Below are 24,781 nucleotides of genomic sequence, written 5' to 3'. Positions count from 1 at the left end.
TGAACCCAGGAGGCGGAGGTTGCGGTGAGCCGAGATCGCGCCATTGCACTCCAGCCTGGGTAACAAGAGCGAAACTCCGTCTCAAAAAAAAAAAAAAAAAAAAAAAAAAAGAACTGTCTTGTGTTTTTCCAATTCTCCTCTTTCCTGGATACAGAGGAAAAAGCATGAGCTCTGAAATCACATCTCAGTGGAAATCTCTATTGAACTTCTATCTCCTCTCCAACATGGGAACCTCACTACCTCCCCATGGTGTTGTCAGGAGGACTGAAGAAGGTAAGAGAATCTCAAGGCTTGGTCTATATACGTCCGTTTCTTTTCTTTTCATTTATATTACTCCCAGACAACACCATCCTCCCAAACCCTGGCAACCTTTCCTTCTGTTCTGGGAGGGCTGTAGTTTGTACTTCAAGAACACCTATGGTTCTTTTCCATTTTTTTCTAGAAAATTGACTGTTACTGACTTTGGGGGTTTTTCTTAGCTCTATAGTTGAAAATTAGAAACAGAGCCAGCTGTCGGGGGGTTCATGCCTATAATCCCAGCTACTAAGGAGGCTGGGCTGAATCTCAAGGCCAGGAGTTAGAGACTAGCCAGGGAAACACAGTGAGATGCCTCTAAAAATAAATAAATAGGCCGGGCGCGGTGACTCAAGCCTGTAATTATTTATTTATTTATTTATTTATTTATTTATTTATTTATTTATGAGACAGAGTTTCGCTCTTGTTACCCAGGCTGGAGTGCAATGGCGCGATCTCGGCTCACCGCAACCTCTGCCTCCTGGGTTCAGGCAATTCTCCTGTCTCAGCCTCCTGAGTAGCTGGGATTACAGGCACGAGCCACCATGCCCAGCTAATTTTTTGTGTTTTTAGTAGAGACGGGGTTTCACCATGTTTACCAGGATGGTCCCGATCTCTCGACCTCGTGATCCACCCGCCTCGGCCTCCCAAAGTGCTGGGATTACAGGCTTGAGCCACTGCGCCAGGCCTAAAAATAAATAAATAAAAATTAAAAACATCTCAAGGCCACTTTATTTCTATTTCCAGAGATTCCATCAATAGCCTCATATACCTGTAATAAAACTATCTCTACAGGCCTCATTAAGTATCAGTGAAAATCTAATATTTATTAAAAGAAAAAAAATTTTTGTCAACTGATCATAGGGGGAAAAAAGAAAAAAACAAAAAAAAAGAAAAAATTTTTTTGGATACAGGGTCATACTGTTACCCAAGCTGGAGTGCAGTGGCACAAACATGGCTCACTGCAGGATCCATCCTACCCCAACCCAAAGTGATTCTCCTGCACAGCTAGGACTACAGGCACGTGCCACCATATCCAGCTAATTTTCTTTATTTTTAGGAAAGATAAGGTCTCACTATGCTGCCCAGTCTGGCCTCAAACTCATGAACTCAAGTGACCCTCCTGCCTCAGCTTCCCAAAGTGCTGGGATTACAGGCATGAGCCACCAAGCCCAGCCTAATATTTTTTTTTGAAAATGGATGAATCCAGCATGATAGCTCATGCCTGGTCACCCCAGCACTTTGGGAAGCTGAGGTGGGCAGAGCTCTTCAGCTCAGGAACTCAAGACCAGCACAGGCAATAGGGTAAAAATCTCATCTCCACAAAAAATACCAAAAAAAAAAAAAAAAAAGCCAGGAATGGTGATATACACCTATAGTCCCACCTACCCGGGCTTATGTGGGAGGATAGCTAGAGCCTGGAAGGTAGAGAATGTGGTGAGTCATAATTGTGCTACCGCACTCCAGCCTAGATGACAGAGTGAAACCCTCACATAAAATAAAAAATAAAAAATAAGGCCGGGCACGGTGGCTCAAGCCTGTAATCCCAGCACTTTGGGAGGCCGAGGTGGGTGGATCATGAGGTCAAGAGATCAAGACCATCCTGGCCAACACGCTGAAACCCCGTTTCTACTAAAAATACAAAAAAATTTGGCTGGGCGTGGTGGTGCACACCTGTAGTCCCAGCTACTCGGGAGGCTGAAGCAGGAGAATTGCTTGAACCCAGGAGACGGAGATTGCAGTGAGCGAAGATCGCACCACTGCACTCCAGCCTGGGCAATGGTGTGAGACTCTGTCTTAAAAAAAAAAAAAGAAAGTATTCTGTTTGGTAGAAAAACCCACAGTCCTCCATTTTGTCCCTCACTTCCTGGAGTCCGCCTGCAGACCCTATTCTGCCTGCTGCCTGGTAGCGCAGGGCGGCCAATCACTGCTCAGCCTTAACCTGCCAAACCTAAAGCCAACCCCCATCCCCCACCCCTTGGCAGTTGCAGTAGTCTGCCTAGAAACAAGACAGCCAATAAAATTCAAACCTAAGCCCGCCAAGAGGTGACCAATCCCCTTCTGGCACGCAGAAAACCCTCCTCTGCTCTCCCTTCCACCAACCAGCAGCTGACACCTCCGCCTAAACTCCGTCACCTTCCCGATATAAACCCATGTCTTCAGCCATTCGGTGCAGCTCTTCCCTCTCCCGCTCGATTTGCCCGCAAACCCCAATAAACCTGGACTCGGCTTAACAACTCCTCGCTCTCATTTGCTTTGGGAAGTGTCTCTGCGGGTCGCACATATTCATTGTCACCAGGCATGGTGGCTCATGTCTATAATCAAAGCACTTTGGGAGGCTAAGGCAGGCAGATCACCTCAGCTCAGGAGTTCAAGACCAGCCTGGCCAACATAGTGAAACCTCATCTCTACAAAAAAATACAAAAATTAGCCAGGCATAGTGGCAAGCCCCTGTAATCCCAGCTACTCGAGAGGCTGAGGCAAGAGAATCCCTTGAACCTGGGCGGTAGAGGTTGCAGTGAGCCGAGATCCCACCACTGCACTCCAGCCTGGGGAACGGAGCAAGAATCTGTCTCCAAAAAAAAGTATTCATTGTCATAACAAAGATGGATACCGACTACTAAGAGGACAAGGTGGGACTTCTGTTGGGTAGGGGCTAAAGGAAAAGGAGTTGGGGGTGGGGTTGGGACCAGCTTCACAGAGGAGGTGCTGCGTGATCTGGGTTTGCTATACCAAACCATAGAAGTATGAGAATGCGGTGTGTCGCTGGGGAAGTGGATGGTGGCATGGTTAATTGTGTGTAGCTGGGGAAGTAGACCGTGGCATGGTTAATGGTGCAGGTTCTCTTCCCAGGCATCCAGGGCTTATTCCTCTACTAGCTGTGTGACCTTGAGTGAGAAGTTTGACTTCCTGTGTCTCAGCTTTCTGAAATACATAATTGGGATATTAGTAGCCAATTCACAGGGTCCTGGTGGAGATTAATCAAGTTAAACAAGTGCTCAAACCAACAGGAAAGTATTAAGTACTCTAATGTTCGTGTGACTGCCACTAGTGTCATCATTAACAACAGGTGATTCTGTGTGGCTGGAGCCTAGAGTGTGGGGAAGTGGCTGCCAGGAGGAAGAGGAGTGGGAAGGTGACCCCAAGTGAGGTCATCTCAAGCGATCCTGCAAAGGACCTTGTACTCCACCTGGGAACCCCGAGCTTTGTTCCGTAGGTTATACAGAGTCACTGAAGACACAGCCCAAACGGTGTCCCCTCAGGGAGCCACCCAAACAGGACTGCTGCCTGCACAGTCCAAAGGGCACTCACCCCTCTTCCTTCTTTTTCTATTCCTTGTTATCCCAGAACCAGAACTGAGTCATCTTCTCTCCCAAGATTACTACTATTCCCATCACTCCTGTCCTCAAATCCCACCTGTGAGCCACAGTCCTTGTCAACAGTCCAGACCTGGGCCCAGAGAGCACCACAGAAGAACAGCCAGCTAGCGAGGCCCCTTTCAGGGATACAGTCTGGGCAAAAGGGAGAGACCGCTCCCAGCTCTAAGCTGGACCCAGGCCTCTTCCAGTCCCTCCCACTGCACCTGCCCAGACCAGGCCCCTGCTGCATCCTGCCCTCCTTACTCCCCACACTCTTTAACCCCTCAACTAACCTTCTTTATGTCTCATTTCACTTTTCATGTTACTCTGAAATATAAATCTGCTTCAACAATTTAATAGGATTCTTCCTTTTGTGACTGAAACCTGTCTGCATTTTAGCAGGGCCTTTTGGGAACCAGGCACACAAGCAGAGTTGCCATTTAAAATACACTCTGCCCAGTTAAATTTGAATTTCAGATAAACAACAACAAAACCCCCTTTTTTTTCAGACAGCATCTCCCTCTGCTACCCAGGCGGGAGTGCAGTGGCAAGATCACAGCTCACAGCAGCCTCGACCTTCCAGGTTCAAGCAATCCTCCAACCTCAGCCTCCAGAATAGCTGGGACTATAGGTATATGACATCATGCCCAGCTATTTTCTGCAGAGACAGGGTTCCACCATGTTGCCCAAGCTGGTCACGAACTCCCAGGCTTATGCAATCCACTAACCTCAGCCTCACAAAATGCTGGGATTACAGAGGTGAGCCACTGTGTTCGGCTAACAAACATTTTTTAAGTATAAATAACCCATGCGATATTTGGGACATATTTGTATTAAAAGAAATTATGGCCAGGCATGGTGGCTCAGGCATGTAATCCCAGTACTTTGGGAGGCCAAGGCAGGTGATCACCTAAGGTCAGGCATTCAGGAACATCCTGGCCAACACAGTGAAACACCCATCTCTACTAAATATATAAAAAATTAGCAGGATGTGGTGGCGGTCGTCTTTAATCCCAGCTACTCCGGAGGTTATGGCAGGAGAATCGCTTGAACCCGGGAGGCGGATGTTGCAATGAGCCAAGATTGCACCAATGCACTCCAGCCTGGGCAACAAAGTGAAACTTCATCCTCCCCCCCAAAAAAAAAAAAAATTATTGGTTGCTCATCTGAAATTCAAAGTTAACTAGGTGGCCTATATTTTTATTAAAAACTAAGGCCCTTAGGAATCCGGTCTGGCCTCTTTGCCTAACAGTACCACCTGCCACCAACTCTCTCCCCACCCCCAGTGCTATTCCTCAAGTGACCTATGGCTTTCTTCCTCTGTGCTTCTGCAGCTGCCTAGCATGGCATTCCACAGTCTTCAAGGCCTGCGGTCACCTACCATGTGAAGCCTTCCCTAACCACCCATAACTTCTGTACTCAACAGTTGTGTTTTATGTTCAACAAGTAGAGTCCCATGTTGGTACCTGACCCTCTGGGGTCAACTCAATCTGGTTGGAACAAACACTCCCTGAGGCCAATCACATCTTACTTACCCCGAAGCCTCAGCAGCCAGCCTGAAACCTGGCAGGAAGTTAAGAACAAAAGAGTAATAGCTACTATATTTGAGCCCTTACAGGTGCCAGCCACCAAAATAAATGCTTTTCGTGCACTGTCTCGTGTTGTTCTCACAACCTATTTTGAAGATGAGGAAACTGAGGCTTGGAGATGCTAAGCACCCTGCCCAGGGGCACACAGCTATTCAGCAGCAGGGCAGGGATATGAAGCCAGGTGGCCTGACTCTAGAGTGTATTCTCCTGCCATGCCCTCCTACCAAATGAATGGAGAAATTTAGTGATGGACTGAATATTTTAGCCCAAAAGAACAATTCCGGCAGAACTTTAAGAGGCTGCTTTGGGAAGCTAGTCAGGTGTGATATTGGAAATCCCGCCCCCAACCCCAAAATTATACAACTGAGACAGCTACTGGCTATGCCTAAACCAAAGGTAGGGAGAAAGATGTATGTAATATATAGTACAGGGGTATGTAGGGGAAATCAGCATCTAGGCAAGCGTTCTGAACCACAGTACATGACAGTGGAAGGCATTTGCCAAGTGGATCCAGAAGAATAATTGTTCGAGAGGAAGGCAGGCATTTCTCTGCCCGCAGATATGCAGAGAAGTAAGCAGTGTGTGTCCCAAAAAGTGATCCTGGGCTCAAATGTCCCCCAAGGCCTGAGAGGTAAAGAAAATGAGTAATAGTGGACTCCAGGAAAGAGTTGTGAAGACAGTTGAACTGAAGACTCCAGCCTCCATGGCTTGGCTGGAGCCAACCAACCCCCAGCTCTGACTGCTTCCTGCCCTTGGGCAACTTCCACCAAAGGCAGCAAGGCCTCAGATGTCTCTTTGAAAAAGGAATCAACAAGCTGTCTTTTTAATTTCCCAATTTCTAAAAAGCTAGAGGACAAAACCTGTCAGCTCATAGGTTTTGTCTGTCATCTGCAGCCTCTGCTATGGGGAACAGGGAAGGATACAGCTGGAGAGATAGTTGGCGGAGTCTGAAAGGTGAGCAGAGCTGACAGCCTTAGGGGGTTGAGAAGAGAAGCCTCTTAGCAAAGAGGTGGTTTGGGTGAACAGGCCTCACAGAGAAAAGAGAGAACCAATGAGCTACAAGGAAGCAACTCATCCTCCTTGCTTTGAACAGGAGCAATCACCTAGATCACAAGCTCCTGGGGAGGAGGTGGCCCAGGTGTTTCCCAATGTGGGTGCAAGTGATTCTTATCATCAGGAAAAGCTAGAGATACTCAGGTTTAGATTTTAGACAATGTTGTCCTAGAAAGGTGTGGCAGCGGGAAAGAACAAACATCTGAAAAACATACTTGTCTAGGAAAGTGTCAGCGGTCATAGTTACTAGATGTGGGTGGAGGTGCTGAGAAGGAAATGAACCAAATGTCTGCCAAGGTCACCACTTTCAGGATCAGAGTGACATCCAGAACAGCGGGATAGGCGCAATGAATGGAGCTAGGAGGCTGCTGAGATAAAGGCTGAAGAGGTGGACACCACAGGTACAACTTGCTTTGCATGAACCTACAGTATGAAAGGCCACACTTACCAAAACAGATTAGTCTACAAAAGAACTCTGCACAAGAGGAGTCAGCATGGGAACCCTGTAAAACCGTAGTTCTTACAAGAACTTTTAAAAGTCCAGTGCCTGGGAGCAAGAGTGGTGTGCCATCACCACATCCAGTGATTACCTGACGGTGATGAAGATAACAATAAAACCTACAAGCCTGAGTTGTTAGAAGGATTAAATGAGCTACATGTAGAAACAGCTCAGGACAGTGCCAGGCAAACAGTAAGCGCTATTAGTGCAGTACAGCTGTTGGTTGCTATATTATTATCATCAATCAAATGCCCCCTCTCTGCTGCTCACCCATCTGCTGAGGAAAGGTCTGTGCTTCTAGGATGGTTGGGAAGGAAGGAGATGGCTAGTCCTGGAGGGCTGGATCCCACCCCTTCATCCTCCATATCACCAACCCATTGGCCAGTATCTTTCTAGACACATACCTACCCACTGACAGTCACATCGTATTACATGTATCTACGTCTGTATCTGTGTCTTTTCAGACCTGTGTACTTTTTTTCTCCACTCTTCAAATGCCATCTCTGAGATGAGGAGATAAATAAAAAGGTAATCTGAGGGACCGAGAATCTTATGTTGAGATGCTAAGTACAGACCTAATAGGCACTTTTTTTTTTTTTTCTTTTTGAGACAGAGTTTCACTCTTGTTACCCAGGCTGGAGTGCAATGGCGCGATCTCGGCTCACCGCAACCTCCGCCTCCTGGGTTCAAGCAATTCTCCTGCCTCAGCCTCCTGAGTAGCTGGGATTACAGGCATGTGCCACCATGCCCAGCTAATTTTTTTGTATCTTTAGTAGAGACGGGGTTTCACCATGTTGACCAGGATGGTCTCGATCTCTCGACCTCGTGATCCACCCGCCTCGGCCTCCCAAAGTGCTGGGATTACAGGCTTGAGCCACCGCGCCCGGCTCTAATAGGCACTTTTATTAACAAATCTAATTGTTATCATTTCCTCCCTATCCAGCAGGTATGGGTGCTCATGAAAATGATCAAATCAGTTAATAGAAAAACAGAAAAGCTACATATTATCTGCAAGCAAACAAACCAAAAAATCTCATGCCCAGGCTGCACCTCAAACCAACCAAACTGGAATCTCTGAAAATGGGGCTCGGATGTCAGGATTGTTTTTTCTTTTTTTTTTTTTTTCTTAGTTTCCCAGGTGATTTCAATGACAGCCAAGATTGAGTGCCTTGTAAAGAATGATCCTTCCAAACTGGGCTCAGTGACACAACTCCTGCTTGAGCCCAAGAGTCTGTGGACTAGCCTAGGCAACATAGCGAGACTCCTGCCTTAGTGAGCAGAGATCATGCCACTGAACTCCAGCCTGGGCAACAGAGCAAGACCCCATCTCAAAAAAAAAAAAAAAAAAAAAAAAAAAGCCATAATCCAGGAATTTCACCTCTCAGAATGTATCTCAAGAAGACAACAGATATAAATAATGATTAATGTAGAAGGATGTTTATCAAAGTATTATTTATAAAAGCAAATTTAAAAAATTGTGAAGAAACCCAAAGGAAGGACTCCTAACTGCTAGGAGTGAAGGCAAAGAACAAGGTGGAAGTTTCAAGGTGCATCTTAAAGGATGAGAGGTAGTTTGCTTCAACAAACACGGGAATGGCATCAGAAGGGGTCAGGACAGAGAGGAGCTTCTATGTGTCTGAACCCAGACATTGGGGAGTCATGGTGTCTAGACAATGCAAACCAGAAACCAGAAAGAAGGGGATTTAAAAAAGAGAAAGACTCCTTACTCCTCCAGGACCAGGAGACCCAATTAGAGTGGTTTGGCACTCCAGATGAGAACAGGGTAAGCTTAATGCAGTGCTTTTCACACTTCACTGTGTACAAATTGCCCAGATTTGTCAAAATGCAGATCCTGACTGGATGGGTCTGGGGCAGGGCCTGTTTTTCTAATGAGCAACCAGGTGAGGCTCATGCTGCTGGTCCTCAACCACACTAACTGAGGGCCTGGATTGAACACAAAGGAGCCATTCCCACCCACCTCCCACCCCTAGGTCTGCAGGCTAATGGAGAACCAGAACATGTTATCTGAGGAGAAAAAACAAAAAACTTTACAGCTGTGACTGTGTCAAGTGACAAACCTGAAGTTTGGGGGCCAATGGGCAAGGGGTACAGGGAATCCCAAGAATGCTACAGGTTCTCTCATCCAACCCGGTCCCAGAAACCAAGGTGAGAAACCCTGAGCCTGGGCATTTGGCCTACACCCAGTGTGACTTCTTAAATATTGGAAAAGTACTTCCCAGGCCAGGCACTGGAAACACCAAGAGCTCCCAGTGTAAAATCTGAGAGCTTTTATCTCAAGTCTCAAAACAAGACAGCTCAGAGATCATTTGGGACTTTGGAGACAGTGGCAAGATAAGGCTAGATCAGACCTAAAGCGAAGAGCTTAGTTCAGCAGGGGGCAGTTCTCAGGAAATCACCAATCAATAAAGTAATTTAAGTCGCAGCTCTAATTTTTGGAAACTGTGTCCTTGTGTTAAAGATGTGTAATAACACCTCACAGTGTAGAGACAGATTTAAATGGCTGAAAATGGTAAACTTTCACATTACTTCCTAGTGCTTTCGGCTAAACAAATGAGAGACTTTTTTGAGACAGGGTCTCACCTGGTTACCCAGAATGGAGTGCAGTGGCACGATCAGGGCCCACTACAGCCTTGACCTCCTGGCTCAGGTGATCCTCCCGCCACAGCCTCCCAAGTAGCTGGGACTACAGGCATGCACCACCACACAGGCTAATTTTTTGTAATTTTTTTTTTTTTTTTTGTAAAGACAGCGTTTCACCAAGTTGCCCAGGCTGGGCTCAAACAGTCCACCTGCCTCGGCCTCCCTCAAGAGAAAGGGTAACTGTCTGGGACTGATAAAATAAGCCCCATGGGAGGGGCAGTCTGTCTCTACAGAGGAGGTGGCTTTCTGGGGAAACTTATGTTGCTGATGCTCTCTTAAGGGATTACAAGCGGAGTGGGGGTTGCGGGGGTGGGGGGAGGATGTTCCCCAAATAGAGCAACTGATACCTTTGCAGAGGAGTGAGGGATAGAGTGAGATCTATTAGGGGCACTTTTACTTTACTGGTATCATTTGAACTTCTTAATAACGAGAATATATCCAAACATTCTTGCATAATTAAAAATAGATTTTAAGGTGGGGCGTGGTGGCTCAAGCCTGTAATCTCAGCACTTTGAGAGGATGAGGAAGGCAGATCACAAGGTTGAGTTGAAGACCAGCCTGACCAAAATGGTGAGAAACCCTGTCTCTACTAAAAATACAAAACTTAGCTGGTACGGGGGGTGGTGCACATCTGTAATCCCAGCTACTCACGAGGCTGAGGCAAGAGAATCGCTTGAACCCAGGAGGCCAAGGTTGCAGTAAGCCAAGATCACATCGCTGCACTCCATCCTGGGTGACAGAGCAAGACTCAAAAAAAAAAAAAAAAAAAAAAAAGATTTTAAAAAGCATGATCAAAACAATTCCAAAGGTCCCTCTGCATGTATCCCGTATTTACCAAACAAACCTGATTCGGTTTGCCAAGACCTTCCAGCAGAAAGAAAATAAGTTGAGCATTCTAGTCCACTTGGAGGTATGTTTCTTGGTAAAAATGAGAGCTATCCTATGGCCAGGTACAGTGGCTCACGCCTGTAATCCCAGCACTTTGGAAGGCTGAGGTGGGAGGATAGCTTTCGCCCAGGAGTTCAAGACCAGCCTGGACAACCACCACCAGCCTTGGGGAGAAGCTATCTCAATTTTTTTTTTTTCAAGCTGCATTATGAGTTTGATCCCTCTAACCCCAAACAGGTCCCTCTCTCAACCTGGCACCACAGGTGTCTTTCTGGATCTCACCAATACCCTCCCCTGCCCAAGGATAAAAATCTCCACATCTTAGCAGGACATGTGTAGCCCTGCGTGCTCCACAGACTGGCCTCATCCCTTCCTGCTCCACACAACAGGTTTTTAACAGTAAAGAATGCTACTTGGCCGGGCGCGGTGGCTCAGCCTGTAATCCCAGCACTTTGGGAGGCCGAGGCGGGTGGATCACGAGGTCGAGAGATCGAGACCATCCTGGTCAACATAGTGAAACCCCGTCTCTACTAAAAATACAAAAAACTAGCTGGGCGTGGTGGCGCGTGCCTGTAATCCCAGCTACTCAGGAGGCTGAGGCAGGAGAATTGCCTGAACCCAGGAGGCGGAGGTTGCGGTGAGCCGAGATCGCGCCATTGCACTCCAGCCTGGGTAACGAGAGCCAAACTCCATCTCAAAAAAAAAAAAAAAAAAAAAAAAAACTGGCCGGGCGCGGTGGCTCAAGCCTGTAATCCCAGCACTTTGGGAGGCCGAGGTAGGTGGATCACGAGGTCAACAGATCGAGACCATCCTGATGAACATGGTGAAACCCCGTCTCTACTAAAAATACAAAAAATTAGCTGGGCATGGTGGCGCCTGCCTGTAATCCCAGCTACTCAGGAGGCTGAGGCAGGAGAATTGCCTGAACCCAGGAGGCGGAGGTTGCGGTGAGCCGAGATCGCGCCATTGCACTCCAGCCTGGGTAACGAGAGCGAAACTCCGTCTCAAAAAAAAAAAAAAAAAAAAAGAATGCTACTTGTGCAAGTCAGAATCTGATACCAGTTAAAGGGTGACAGCTTTGCTGGTAAACAGGAATATGCTCTTCCATGGCTAGGAAGAGAGACAACCACACTTGACAGGTTCCAAAGATACATGGAGTTCAGTGTCTTTAATGAATATCAGCTACTGGCTATTTCAATTTTCTGCTTTTTATTGAATCGATTTTGGTAAGTTATATTTTTCTAGGCAATTCCAAACATTTGGATTATAAAGATAACTGATACCTTGAATGCTGGCCCAGAGGTGAACTGCAAAAAAAAAGGGCCTGGTGAATCAGAGAAATAGCTCACATAAGTACTGGATGTTACGGTTTATAAAAGTACTGTCCATAGATCACCTCACCTGAAGACATAGGTCTGGGTGGCTTTGGTGACTTTTTGGTGTGTAATTATTTGCAAAAGGATGGGTAACTTTTTGACTAAGAAAAACAGCTGATTCACAACAACCGTATTGCTGACCAGGCTAGAAAATCTGTGGAGGGCTCTGCAACTATTCCTCACTTCGGTCATCTGTCATTGACAGGAGAGAAACAGCCACCAAGTGCCATAGGAGTGAGCGTTGGCACGAGCGTATTAGGAGTGTTCTTAGCTCATGGAAACCTCCAAGGTAAGGCAGGCCAGACCAGGCTGGGAATGGAAAGTCTGGGGGCTGCCATGTTTACAAATGCCGATGGAACTGCCTCTACCTGTGGTTCCACAGGGCACTAGGTCTAGGACGCAGTGGGCAGTGCCAGGACAAAGCACACTCACCAGAGCTTCAAAGTCCTTACAGTCGCCGCGCGCGTAGGACGCGGGGAAGGGCCGCAGCACCGAGTCGCGCTTGTAGCTCTGCAGGGCCGAGGCGAAGAAGCTGCACCGGAGGTCGGCGGCCAGCACGTCGCGGCCCGCTGCCTCCCTGGAGGCCGCCCAGCCTGAGGGCTGCATCCCTGGTCGCAGGGAGTTGCCAGGGGAGACGCGGCAGTCAGGGCCGAGGGCGAGCGTGCGTTCAGCGCGGAGGCTGGGCCCGGGGACAATGGGCCGTCGGGGGCGGGGGTTCCCACGCCTGGGGTGGAGCTAGGCAAGGAGCTGAGGTGACAGGGGTGAGAGGATGCCGACGAGGGTCCTCGGCCGAGGTCTGGGCCGCGGCAAAGCACCGCGGGTCCGCGCGGAGGTTGGGCCCAGGGATAATGAGACCCGGGTTGGTGGTCGGGGGGAAGGGTTCCCGGCCTGGGGGAGGGGCAATGACAATGGAATGGCAACGGCGCGAACGTGCTGACACGTGTCCTCCGCTGGGGCCTGGGGCGGGAAGAGCCCACTCTCCGCGACCCGCGAGGCGGCTTCGGCCCCCGCACCTTCCTGCCCCGCCTCCCGCCGCGCCGCCGAAGCCCCGCCGCTCGCCCGACTGCCCTCGGCGCCGCCTGCCTTCCGCCTGCAGCGCAAGTCGCTTTCCTTGCCCGGCCCGCCGGACGCGCTCCCGCGCCCGGCCTACCTCCCCTCCGGCCGCCGCGCTCCGCCCCGCGCAGCCGAGGGCCCGCCCCTTCCCGCGCCCGCTCGCTCGCTCCGCGGTACGGGTTGTGCCCGCCACGCCCAGAGCCGAATCACCCGTAGCCGCAAGAGGTGCAGCCGCCAAGGTGTTCCGGGCAACTTCTCCCGCGCCGCTGCCAGCCACCCTCGCCGCAGTCCCCGGTAGAAACTAATGTGGACACCCTCTCGACCCGCCCCATACCTGTCTTTGTCCCAGCTCGGCGGGCTGAGCCTACTAATCTTCCTTGGGGAATTCATGCTACCTACCGTCTCTTGAATCGTTTTCTTCCAAAACTGCACAGAAGCCATTTAACACCCAGGGAAACTGAGACTTAAGAGTGCTGCAATGCTTGCCCAAGATACCACAGCCAGACGGGTGAATATGGGGTTCACACCGAGGCCTTTGCCTCCAGAATTCTCTGAATTGCTTAAGTCTCTGGCCTCAAATGCCCCAAGATCCTCCTTTGGAGGCCTCTCTGGCAGGGAGCTTGGGGGAGGGCAGAGGGACGTTGACTTAACTCTGCCGAAGGGAAGGAGGTAGACTCCCATCCCCTCTCCCTACTCAGAACCTTCATTAGAGAATACCCCAGAATGTGGCCTCGTGGTCACAAGCAACTCTAAGCACAGACCACTGCGCTTACATCGACACACTGCACACACTCCTACTCCGCAGGGCTTTCTAAGGAAGAAACTTCTTCTGCATCCAGGCTGGAGAAAGTGAAGATACAAAAAATTAGCCAGGTGTGGTTTTGCGTGCCTGTGTTCCCAGCTAATTGGGAGACAGGTGAGACGATTGCTAGAAGGGAGTTTTCTAATAGTTGGGGGTAAGAGGGGCAGTTAAGGGCAAAGGAATGGTTAATACAAATTCAAGATAGTGACTACCCATATAGCGAGTGAGGGGTGTGATGGGGAAATGGGCCAATGAGGGATTCAAAGATGTTGACAATATACTTTTTGAACTGGATGGGAGACATCAGTGTTTTATTACTTTTCTTTGAATTATGTATGCATATAGACTATTATTTGCCAAATATAGTTAAAAATCTTTAAGATGTTCCTATTTTTACTTTAGAGACGGGTTTTAAAGTCCTGGGCAATCAGCCAGGTGCGTTGGTGTGTTCCTGTAATCCCACCTGCTCAGGAGGCTGCGGCAGGAGAATCGCTTGAACCCGAGACACGGAGGCTGCAGCGAGCCGAGATCGCACCACTGTGCTCCAGCCTGGATAATAGAGTGAGACCCTGTCTCAAAAAAAAAAAAAAAAAAAGTCCTGGGCAGCAAAGCCTCCGCTTCGCCTCCTAAAGGTTGCCCCAAGAGCACCGTGTGACTGCTAGGGTATTTCCGGAGTCTAAAGACGATTATTCAGATCTCATTTACATACCCAGAATACACTGCAAACAGTATCGTTTTTCCGGAAAAAAAAAAAAAAGCAAATTTCTGTATTGCTTGACCTTTCTAAGTATGAGAATGTTACATGCAGAATTGTTTTGTGTAAACTTTCTCAGGTAGTAACTCTTGGGATAAATAGATACCATCAGTGTGTTAGGAGTTGCAGTTACCCGAGAAATGAGTTACAGCATGGGGCAAAGTATACTCTGGTTTCTCTTCAGATCGCATAAATCTTTCGCCTTTTACTAAAGATTTCCGTGGAGAGGAACAATTCTGAGTTTTTGTCTAATTTTTTGAGGCCTTGTTTTGGCAAGGCTACGTGAGATGTTTTAATAATAGAGTTACTATATTGAATGCTGTGGGCTGATATTAATGTCAACCTTTATGGTCTGTTGTGTATTGAGATGTTGCTTAGGAAGAGAAGTTAAGTTCTCAGTTATTCTTGCCTTCGTTCACCTACCTTGTAAAGAAATGCATCATGTATATTTATGCTTTTCAACTTTATATAACAGGCAATTCACAGAGTAGATACCTCCTCTGGGGTCTTCTTTTAGGCAAGGCTGTTTGGTAGATGAATTTTTTTTGCTTTTTTGTTAACTGTAATATACAAGATCGCATAAACTTTTCGCCTTCTTCTAAAGATTTCTGTGGAGAGGAACAGTTATGGGTCTTAATCCAATCTTAAGAACCAAGTTCTTAATCCAACTTGGTTCATTTTCTTTGCAGCACTGTCTAGTTCAAATACAATTCAAGGTGTAGGTGGAATTTTTAATTTTAAAAGCCACATTAAACAAGTAAAAGAATGGAAAAATCCAGTAATCCAAAATGCTATCATTTCCATTTGTAATAATTATAATAATTATTGAGATGCTTTATGTTATGTTTTGCCCATACTGCAGTCCTTGCTTTGGTAGGTAGGGCTAATCTTATTTATTTTTTATTTTATTTTTTGAGACAGTTTTTCCCTTGTCACCCAGGCTGGAGTGCAGTGGGGCGATCTTAGCTCACTGCAACTTCTGCCTCCCAGGTTCAGGCAATTTCCCTGCCTCAGCCTCCCGAGTAGCTGGGATTACAGGTGCCTACCACCATGCCCGGCAAATTTTTTGTATTTTTAGTAGAAATAGGGTTTTGCCATGTTGGCCAGGCTGGTCTCGAACTCCTGACCTCAGATGATCGGCCCGCCTCTGCCTCCCAAAGAACTGCCATTACAGGTGAGAGCCACTACACCTGGCCTAATCTTATATAAATAAGAGACTTAATGCACTTTCTTATCAGCTCTTTCCTTTCTGCAAGCCATTATTTGTTGGAGTCACTGCTGCGTTCCAGAAGTTTCTTTGCTTTAGTATGAATCTCCAGCTTTTTGTGCTACTTATTTTGGAGAAAGTTTTAAATACAGTGCCCTTACAAAACACGTGTAGGTAACTGAACGCCAGGATATTGCCAGCACATGCACCCCTGCCCCTTCCTGGCTGCAATCTCTCCTCTAGCCCATAGAGCCAGACACTAACTTGACTTTTGGGGTAACTTTGTTGTTGTTGTTGTTGTTGTTTTTGAGATGGGGTTTCGCTCTTGTTACCCAGGCTGGAGTGCAATGGCGCGATCTCGGCTCACCGCAACCTCCGCCTCCTGGGTTCAGGCAATTCTCCTGCCTCAGCCTCCTGAGTAGCTGGGATTACAGGCAAGCGCCACCATGCCCAGCTAATTTTTTGTATTTTTAGTAGAGACGGGGTTTCCCCATGTTGACCAGGATGTTTTTTTTTTTTTTTTTTTTTTGAGACGGAGTCTCACTCTGTTGCCCAGGCTGGAGTGCAGTGGCATGATCTCGGCTCACTGCAATCTCCACCTCCTGAGTTCAAGCAATTCTCCAGCCTCAGCCTCCTGAGTAGCTGGGATTACAGGTGTGTGCCACCGCACCTGGCTAATTTTTTGTATTTTTAGTAGAGACAAAGTTTTACCTTGTTAGCCAGGATGTTCTCAATCTCCTGACCTTGTGATAAGTCTGCTTCGGACTCCCAAAGTGCTGAGATTATAAGTGTGAGCCACCGTGCCCAGCACCTTTTTATTGTTGTTGTTAAGACAGAATCTCATTCTGTTGCTCACGCTGGGGTGTGGAGAAGTGATCTGGGCTCACTGCAACCTCTGCCTCCCAGGTTCAAGTTATTCTCCTGCCGCAGCCTCCCGAGTAGCAGGACTACTGGCGTGTGCCACCATACCCCAGCTAATTTTTTTATTTTTAGTAGAGACGGGGCGGGCGGGCGGGGGGGGAGGTTCACCATGCTGGTCAGGCTGGTCTTGAACTCCTGGCCTCAAGTGATCCGCCTGCCTTAGCTTTCCAAAGTGCTGGGATTACAGGCAGGAGCTACTGCACCTGGCCTAAATTTTTAGTGATGGAACAGTTTTGAGTGTTAATATTAAAATGCACAAAATACTCATCCTTTGCGTCTATTTAGACTTATATTGTAAGTTATCTCAAGAAAACTGTAGACATGATCTTTAAAATGTGCAGGAGGAACATAAATTTTCAAAATTCTTTTAGGATTTAAGGAAAGAAGATATTTGACACCGTGACCACAGTGGGTGGGCCTGTGGTCAGAACTGAACACTAAATGGAAGTCGCACCCTCTTGTGGCCATCCTGGAGGCTGCAGCAGAAATTAGCGAGGAGTTCCAGAAAGGAGGCAACCCTGTAAAAGGAGCTCAGACCTAAGGACCCCAACTACCTTCCCTACAGGGAGAATCTCTCTCTACTGCAAAATTTGAAAGGACTGAATGTTGCTTCTACAAGACAATCTGCGTCTTGTAACTGTGGGCCCTGGCATCTGTTTCTATTTCACAACAAACAGAAAACAGAGAAAAATCTACAAGAATGATTTAACATTAATCTTTTAGTGTAGGCCGGGCACAGTGGCTCACACCTGTAATCCCAGCACTTTGGGAGGCCGAGGTGGGAAGATTACTTGAGGTCAGGAGTTCAAGACCAGCCTGGCCAACGTGGTGAAACCTACTAAAATTACAAAAATTAGCCAGGTGTGGTGGGGTGCCCCTGTAGTAATCCCAGCTACTTGGGAGGCTGAGACAGGAGAATTGCTTGAACCGGGACCCAGGAGGCAGAGGTTGCAGTGAGCCGAGATTGTACCACTGCACTCCAGCCTGGGTGACAGAATGAGACAACATCTAAAATAACAAAAACAAACAAACAAACAAATAACAACAACAACAACAAAAACAGGAGAATCGCATGAACCCAGGTGGAGGTAGCAGTGAGCTGAGATCGTGCCACTGCATTCCAGCCTGGTGACAGGGCGAAACTCTGTCTCAAATAAATAAATAAATAAATAAACAAAAGTCCCATTAATCTGTTAGTGTAGCTCGATCAACACTACAAGAGATTAGAGCAGAATCATTTGGCAGTCCCATGAATGAATAAACATTTGATAAATTTAAACATCTATACATTTTATATATAATATATACATCTATATTTAATATATTTATATAATTTAACTTTATTTTTGATACAGAGTCTGGCTCTGTCACCCAGGCTGGAGTGCAGTGGTGCTGTCTAGGTTTACTGTAGCCTGCACCTCCCAGGCTCAAGCAATCGGCCCACCTCATCCTCCCAGGTAGTAGAGACTTCAGGTTCGCACCACCACTCCTGGTTAATTTTTGTACTTTCTTTTTTTTTTTGAGACGGAGTTTTGCTCTTGTTACCCAGGCTGGAGTGCAATGGCGCGATCTTGGCTCACCACAACCTCTGCCTCCTGCGTTCAGGCAATTCTCCTGCCTCAGCCTCCTGAGTAGCTGGGATTACAGGCACGTGCCACCATGCCCAGCTAACTTTTTGTATTTTTAGTAGAGACGGGGTTTCACCATGTTGACCAGGATGGTCTCGATCTCTTGACCTTGTGATCCAGCTGCCTCGGCCTCCCAAAGTGCTGGGATTACAGGCATAAGCCACCAAGCCTGGCTATGTTTTAATCTTATTAACATAGGAATAGATGGGCATGTTATTAACCTAATGGAGACCAACCACCAAAAACATCACACATAACAGAAAGTGTTGTAAACTTTCCCTTTAGAATCTGAAAGAAGACAAAAATGACAGTATCACTGCTCCCATTCAGTTTTGCACTAAGGGCCTTACCAGGAAAGTAAAACAAGAAAAGTCGGTGGGGGGTGAAGGGTTGGTATAAAGAGTAGAAAAAGAAAAACCAAATTAGTATTATTCTCAGTCAATGTGATCATCTTCAAAGAAGATCCAAAAGGATTTGGAAGTATACTGTTCAATATGGTAACCACTGGCCACATGCCACTATTGAGCATTTGAAATGTGACCAGTCTGAGGTGTACTGTAAGTGTAAAATACACACTGTGTGCCGGGCGCGGTGGCTCAAGCCTGTAATCCCAGCACTTTGGGAGGCCGAGGCAGGTGGATCACGAGGTCGAGAGATCGAGACCATCCTGGTCAACATGGTGAAACCCCGTCTCTACTAAAAATACAAAAAATTAGCTGGGCATGGTGGCGCGCGCCTGTAATCCCAGCTACTCAGGAGGCTGAGGCAGGAGAATTGCTTGAACCCAGGAGGCGGAGGTTGCGGTGAGCCGAGATCGCACCATTGCACTCCAGCCTGGGTAACAAGAGCGAAATTCCGTCTCAAAAAAAAAAAAAAAAAAAAAAAGGAGAAAAAAAAATACACACTGTGTTTTATTTTTTTGGTTTTTTTTTGACGGAGTCTCGCTCTGTCACCTACACTAGAGTGCAGTGGCGCAATCTCAGCTTAACCTCAGCCTCCTAGGTTCAAGCAATTCTCCTGCCTTAGCCTCTCAAGTAGTTGGGATTACAGGTGCATGCCACCACGCCTGGCTAATTTTTTGTATTTTTAGTAGAGACGGGGTTTCACCATGTTAGCCAGGATGATCTCAATCTCCTGACCTCGTGATCCACTTGCCTTGGCCTCCCAAAGTGCTGGGACTACAGGCGTGAGCCACCACACCTGGCCAACAACTGGATTTTAAAGATTTTGTCTGGCTCTGTGACCCAGCCTGGAGTGCAGTGGCACGATCTTGGCTGATTGCAACCTTTGCTTCCCAGGTTCAAGTGATTCTCCCACCTCAGCTTCCTGAGTAGCTGGGACTACAGGTGTGAGCCACCACACCTGGCTAATTTTTGTATCTTTAGTAAAGACGGGGTTTCACCATGTTGGCCAGGCTGGTCTCCAACTCCTGACCTCAAGTGATCCACCTGCCTCAGGCTCCCAGAGTTCTGGGATTACAAGAGTGAGCCACTGCACCCAGCCAGCTAGGAAATTTAAAATGGCATATGTGGCTCACATTATATTTAAATTGCATATGTAGGCAAATAGTAAATTATTTGAATTATAACAATCAATTAAAGCATTAATCTATCATTTACAATAGCAGAAAATACTCCTTAGATATTAGGTACAAAGATTTTTTTTTTTTTTTTTTTTGAGACTGAGTTTCACTCTTGTTACCCAGGCTGGAGTGCAATGGCACGATCTCGGCTCACCGCAACCTCCGCCTCCTGGGTTCAAGCAATTCTCCTGCCTCAGCTTCCTGAGTAGCTGGGATTACAGGCAAGCGCCACCATGCCCAGCTAATCTTTTGTATTTTTTAGTGGAGGCGGGGTTTCACCATGTTGACCAGGATGGTCTTGATCTCTCGACCTCGTGATCCACCCGCCTCGGCCTCCCAAAGTGCTGGGATTACAGGCTTGAGCCACCGCGCCCGGCCCAGTACAAAGATTTTTAAAAGGTCTCTATGAAGTCAATTATATGGCTTTATAGAAAGATGTAAATAGGGTATGGTGGCTGTAATTCCAGCACTTTGGGAAGCCAAGGTGGGCAGATCACTTGAGATCAGGAGTTCAAGACCAGCCTGGCCAATATGGCGAAACCTCATTTCTACTAAAGATAGAAAATTAGCTGGCTTTGGTGGCATATATGCCTGGAATACCAGCTACTCAGGAGGAGGCTGAGGCATGAGAATTGTTTGAACTCAGGACGTGAAGGTTCCAGTGAGCCAAGATGGCGCCACTGCACTTTAGCATGGACGACAGAGCAAGACTCTGTCTCAAAAAAGAAAAAAAAAGCCGGGCGCGGTGGCCCAAGCCTGTAATCCCAGCACTTTGGGAGGCCGAGGCGGGTGGATCACGAGGTCGAGAGATCGAGACTATCCTGGTCAACATGGTGAAACCCCGTCTCTACTAAAGGTGCAAAAAATTAGCTGGGCATGGTGGCGTGTGCCTGTAATCCCAGCTACTTAGGAGGGTGAGGCAGCTACTTAGGAGGGTGAGGCAGGAGAATTGCCTGAGCCCAGGAGGCGGAGGTTGCGGTGAGCCGAGATCGCGCCATTGCACTCCAGCCTGGGTAACAAGAGCGAAACTCCGTCTCAAAAAAAAAAAAAAGTAAATGAGTAAAAGATATAAGTGAAAAGATATATCAAGGTTACAGACTGGTAGACTTGGTGTCATAAAGATGGGAAATTGTTCCCAATTTAATCTGTAAGTTCAAATCAATTTCAATCAGACATTCCAACAAAGGTATATTATATTCTGCATATTTTGGTTTCTAGGTTGTTTCTTTGATGGTGTTTTACTTTGTTTTTGTCACCCAGGCTGGAGTACAGTGGTACCATCATAGCTCACTGCAACCTTGAACTCCTGGGCTTGGGTGATCCTTCTGCCTCAGCCTCCAGAATAGCTGAGACTACAGGAGCCTGCCACCATGCCTGGCGTTTTTTTTTTTTTTTTTTTTGAGATGGAGTTTCGCTCTTGTTACCCAGGCTGGAGTGCAATGGCGCGGTCTCGGCTCACCGCAACCTCCGCCTCCTGGGCTCAGGCAATTCTCCTGCCTCAGCCTCCTAAGTAGCTGGGATTACAGGCATGCGCCACCACACCCAGCTAGTTTTTGTATTTTTAGTAGAGACGGGGTTTCACCATGTTGACCAGGATGGTCTCGATCTCTCGACCTCGTGATCCACCCGCCTCGGCCTCCCAAAGTGCTGGGATTACAGGCTTGAGCCACCGCACCCGGCCTTTTTTTTTTTTTTTTTTTTGAGACGGAGTTTCGCTCTTGTTACCCAGGCTGGAGTGCAATGGCGCGATCTCGGATCACCGCAACCTCTGCCTCCTGGGTTCAAGCAGTTCTCCTGCCTCAGCCTCCTGAGTAGCTGGGATTACAGGCAAGCGCCACCATGCCCAGCTAATTTTTTGTATTTTAGTAGAGACGGGGTTTCACCATGTTGACCAGGATGGTCTCGATCTATCGACCTCGTGATCCACCCGCCTCGGCCTCCCAAAGTGCTGGGATTACAGGCTTGAGCCACCGCGCCCGGCCTTTTTTTTTTTTTTTTTAATTGGTAGAGATGGGGTCTCGCTATGTTGCCAAGGAATTGCCAAGGATGGTCTCCAACTTCTGGCCTCAAGCAATCCTGCCTTGGCCTCCCAAACTGCTGAGATTACTGGCATGAGCTACTGCTCCCAGCCTCTAGGTTATTTCTTTTCTTTTCTTTTTGAGACAGGGTCTTGCTCTGTCACCCAGCCTGGAGTGCAGTGGTGCGATCTCAGCTGACCTCAGGTGATCCACCAGCCTCAGACACCCAAAGTGCTGGGATTACAGGTGTGAGCCATTACGCCTGCCTGGTTATTTCTTTAATTAAACATTAGCATGAATTATTGCTGGAAATGGAAGTGAAAGCCACACCATAAACAATGGATCAGGGGTGAGTCCAGGCTCTGGAGTCACAAGTTCTAGAAACAGTGTGACCCTCTATGGAGACTGGCAGGGCTAAAAATAAGTTAACCGGCCGGGCGCGGTGGCTCAAGCCTGTAATCCCAGCACTTTGGGAGGCCGAGGCGGGTGGATCACGAGGTCGAGAGATCAAGACCATCCTGGTCAACATGGTGAAACTCCGTCTCTACTAAAAATACAAAAAAATTAGCTAGGCATGGTGACGCATGCCTGTAATCCCAGCTACTCAGGAGGCTGAGGCAGGAGAATTGCCTGAACCCAGGAGGCGGAGGTTGCGGTGAGCCGAGATGGCGCCGTTGCACTCCAGCCTGGGTAACAAGAGCGAAACTCCGTCTCAAAAAAAAAATAAAAATAAAAAAAAGTAAGTTAACCTTCCTTTCGGTTCTCTAAACAGTGAGAGCTGTCCAGGACCCTTCTAGAGTGAAGCAGAGCAAAGACCAGCAGATGAATGCCCCCTAAAACCCAGGAATATGGAAATACTGTCTTCCAAGACTCAATCCGGGGAGAGCTCAGTGACGCACCCCTTAGCCTGTCCCCTTAGCCCCTTGCTAAGCCCTATCAGGTGTAGCTATTATCATATGGTGAGAACTTTGCATCTGCATGGGACTCTTTCACTTCCCATTACATTGTGAAATATGAATGCAAGACTATCAAAACAGATGTATGTTGCTTGGTGCTGTGGCTTACACCTTTAATCTCAACATTTTGAGAGGCAGAGGTGGGAGGATCTCCTGAGCTCACAAATTCCAGACCAGCATGGGCAACATGTCTCCCAACATGGGGAGACCCCCATCTCTACAAAACAATAAAAAAAAAAAAATAGCCCAATGTGGCTCACAGACTGTAGTCCCAGATACTCAGGTGACTGAGCCAGGAGGATTGCTAGAGCTGAGGCAGGAGGTGCTTAAGCCCAGCAGTTTGAGGCTGCAGTGAGCTCTGATTGCAGCACTGCACTCCAACTGGGGTGACAGAACCAGACTCTGTATCAAAACAAAAACAAGGCCGGGCGCAGTGGCTCTGGCCTGTAATCCTAGCACTTTGGGAGGCCGCGGTGGGTGGATCACCTGAGGTCAGGAGTTCAAGACCAGCCTGGCCATCATGGTGAAACCCCATCTTTAAAATAAATAAATAAATAAATAAATAACAAAGAAACATAAACAAAAACAAACAGTCCTGGCTACAATAACCTTCCAGCAGTCAAGAAGATGACCGTCAGCCAGTACCCCTATAGCAACCTCCGCAAGGGCTTGGGGGCATTGCTCTCAGAACAGGGCTTTGATCTTATGAATAACTTCCTGACTTATGTCCCCTGGAGGAGGATCAGCACGGAGGATGGCCTCAAGCAATAGTATTTCTGTGAGATTCCCCCTCCCCCACGGACCCCTGGATGTTCCCCACGTGGCCTGCCAAGAGTGTGAAGTGGGGAACTGGCATAGCCCCCCACTGTCCACCCCCTGCCAGGGAGGCCTGGGCTACAGCCAACTGGGTGATGACCACCTAAGAGACTGGCTTCCACTCCACCATCTTGTACCAGGGCACCTTGGTTGCAGGCCCGGCTTCAGCCTGAAGTTCTGAAGGTGAGAGCCAACTCCAAGTCATGGAAAGGACTCAGTCAGGACCATGGGGCAGCAGCTGCTGTTGAGCTGCCGGGAGTCTCAGAACTCATTTTGTGTTCCACATTGTGGTTTTGTATTTTGGTTTGTAAATTTGTAGAATTAAATCACACTTTCCTTGTTGTGGGGGGGAGAAAGCAAGCAAACAAACAAAACCAGATGGATGTTTGCTTACCAATGAGCCACATCAAAAGAAGCCAGCACAAAAGGCCACATGTTGTATGCTTCCTTTTATATGAAACGTCTAGAACGGGCCTGTTAGAGACAGAAAGTAGATTAGTGGTTGGCAGAGGCTGAGTGAATGAGCAGATGGGAATTAACTTCTAATGGGTACTGTTTCATTTTTTGGAGTGACAAAAACATTCTGGCTGGGTGCAGTGGCTGACACCTATAATCCCAGCACTTTGAGAGGCCAAGGCAGAGAGATCACTGTGACCAGGAGTTCAAGACAAGCCGAGTCAACATGGTGAACCCCTGTATCTACTAAAAATACAAAAAATTATCTGGGCATGGTGGCAGGCGTCTGTAGTACCAGCTACTTGGGAGGCTGAGGTGGGAGAATCTCGAATCTTGGAGGTGGAGGTTGCAGTGAGCCGAAATTGTGCCACTGCACTCCAGCCTGGGGAGCAGAGCAAGACCCCGTCTCAAAAAAAGAAAAAACAAGAGACCCAAAACAAACAAAAAAATTTAAAATTATATTGCGGGAATGATTATACAACCGTGAATATACTAAAAACCATCAAATTTTATGAATGGGTGAATTTCGTAGCTTTAAAATTATATCCAACAAATACGTTTTTTAATGTATTAGACAAATTTAAATTACATCCATGTCAAATATGATTGACTTGCTAGCAAAGCAGGAAAGTGAAAAGAAGGTTTTGATTCACGTAAGGTGTGAAAATTGGGAAACAGAATGTTTACACCAGTGGCTGGAGAAATCGTAGAGCTGTCTGGGCATGGTGGCTCAGGCCTGTAATGCCAATTGTTTGGGAGGCCCAGAGGGTTGGATTGCTTGTGGCCAGGAGCGCTAGACCAGCGCTAGATCACTGCTTTCCTTTCACTGACTGTCCGGTGAGCACATTCCTTATGAAGGAGTTCGCTGT

General features: G+C 47.5%; 1 protein-coding gene, 1 long non-coding RNA gene, 2 other non-coding genes and 1 pseudogene across 8 annotated transcripts in view; 3 read left to right on the top strand and 2 right to left on the bottom strand.

The window, feature by feature from the left end:
• The window catches only part of PARP16 (poly(ADP-ribose) polymerase family member 16), a 30,476-nt gene extending 17,597 nt beyond the window's left edge, over positions 1 to 12,879 (bottom strand). For 2 of the 5 annotated variants that reach the window (XM_074392803.1, XM_074392805.1), the window contains exons 1-2: positions 12,152 to 12,879; positions 10,107 to 10,202 (exon numbers count right to left, since the gene is read on the bottom strand). In XM_074392803.1, the coding sequence (XP_074248904.1) occupies positions 10,107 to 10,202; positions 12,152 to 12,325 (270 nt within the window). In that variant the 5' untranslated portion in view covers positions 12,326 to 12,879. The remainder of the gene's footprint in view (positions 1 to 10,106; positions 10,203 to 12,151) is intronic. The other 3 variants (XM_074392804.1, XM_039469391.2, XM_039469392.2) reach the window with 3 other exon arrangements.
• Positions 11,371 to 11,501, bottom strand: LOC120364159 (small nucleolar RNA SNORA24). Its single transcript, XR_005579502.1, has one exon. It is a non-coding gene; the product is annotated as a small nucleolar RNA SNORA24 (small nucleolar RNA).
• The window catches only part of LOC141583477 (uncharacterized), a 34,574-nt gene continuing 21,653 nt past the window's right edge, over positions 11,861 to 24,781 (top strand). The window contains exon 1 of the long non-coding RNA XR_012516101.1: positions 11,861 to 12,008. This is a non-coding gene — a long non-coding RNA (uncharacterized LOC141583477). The remainder of the gene's footprint in view (positions 12,009 to 24,781) is intronic.
• On the top strand, positions 14,493 to 14,608 carry LOC120364057 (U5 spliceosomal RNA). The gene has a single exon (XR_005579411.1). It is a non-coding gene; the product is annotated as a U5 spliceosomal RNA (small nuclear RNA).
• Positions 14,869 to 15,002, top strand: LOC120364060 (U5 spliceosomal RNA; annotated as a pseudogene).

This window comes from Saimiri boliviensis, chromosome 2 (genome assembly GCF_048565385.1).
Source record: "Saimiri boliviensis isolate mSaiBol1 chromosome 2, mSaiBol1.pri, whole genome shotgun sequence".
NCBI lineage: Eukaryota > Metazoa > Chordata > Mammalia > Primates > Cebidae > Saimiri > Saimiri boliviensis.
Note: the sequence above shows the minus strand (reverse complement) of the source record. Positions and strands in the feature narration are given on the sequence as shown.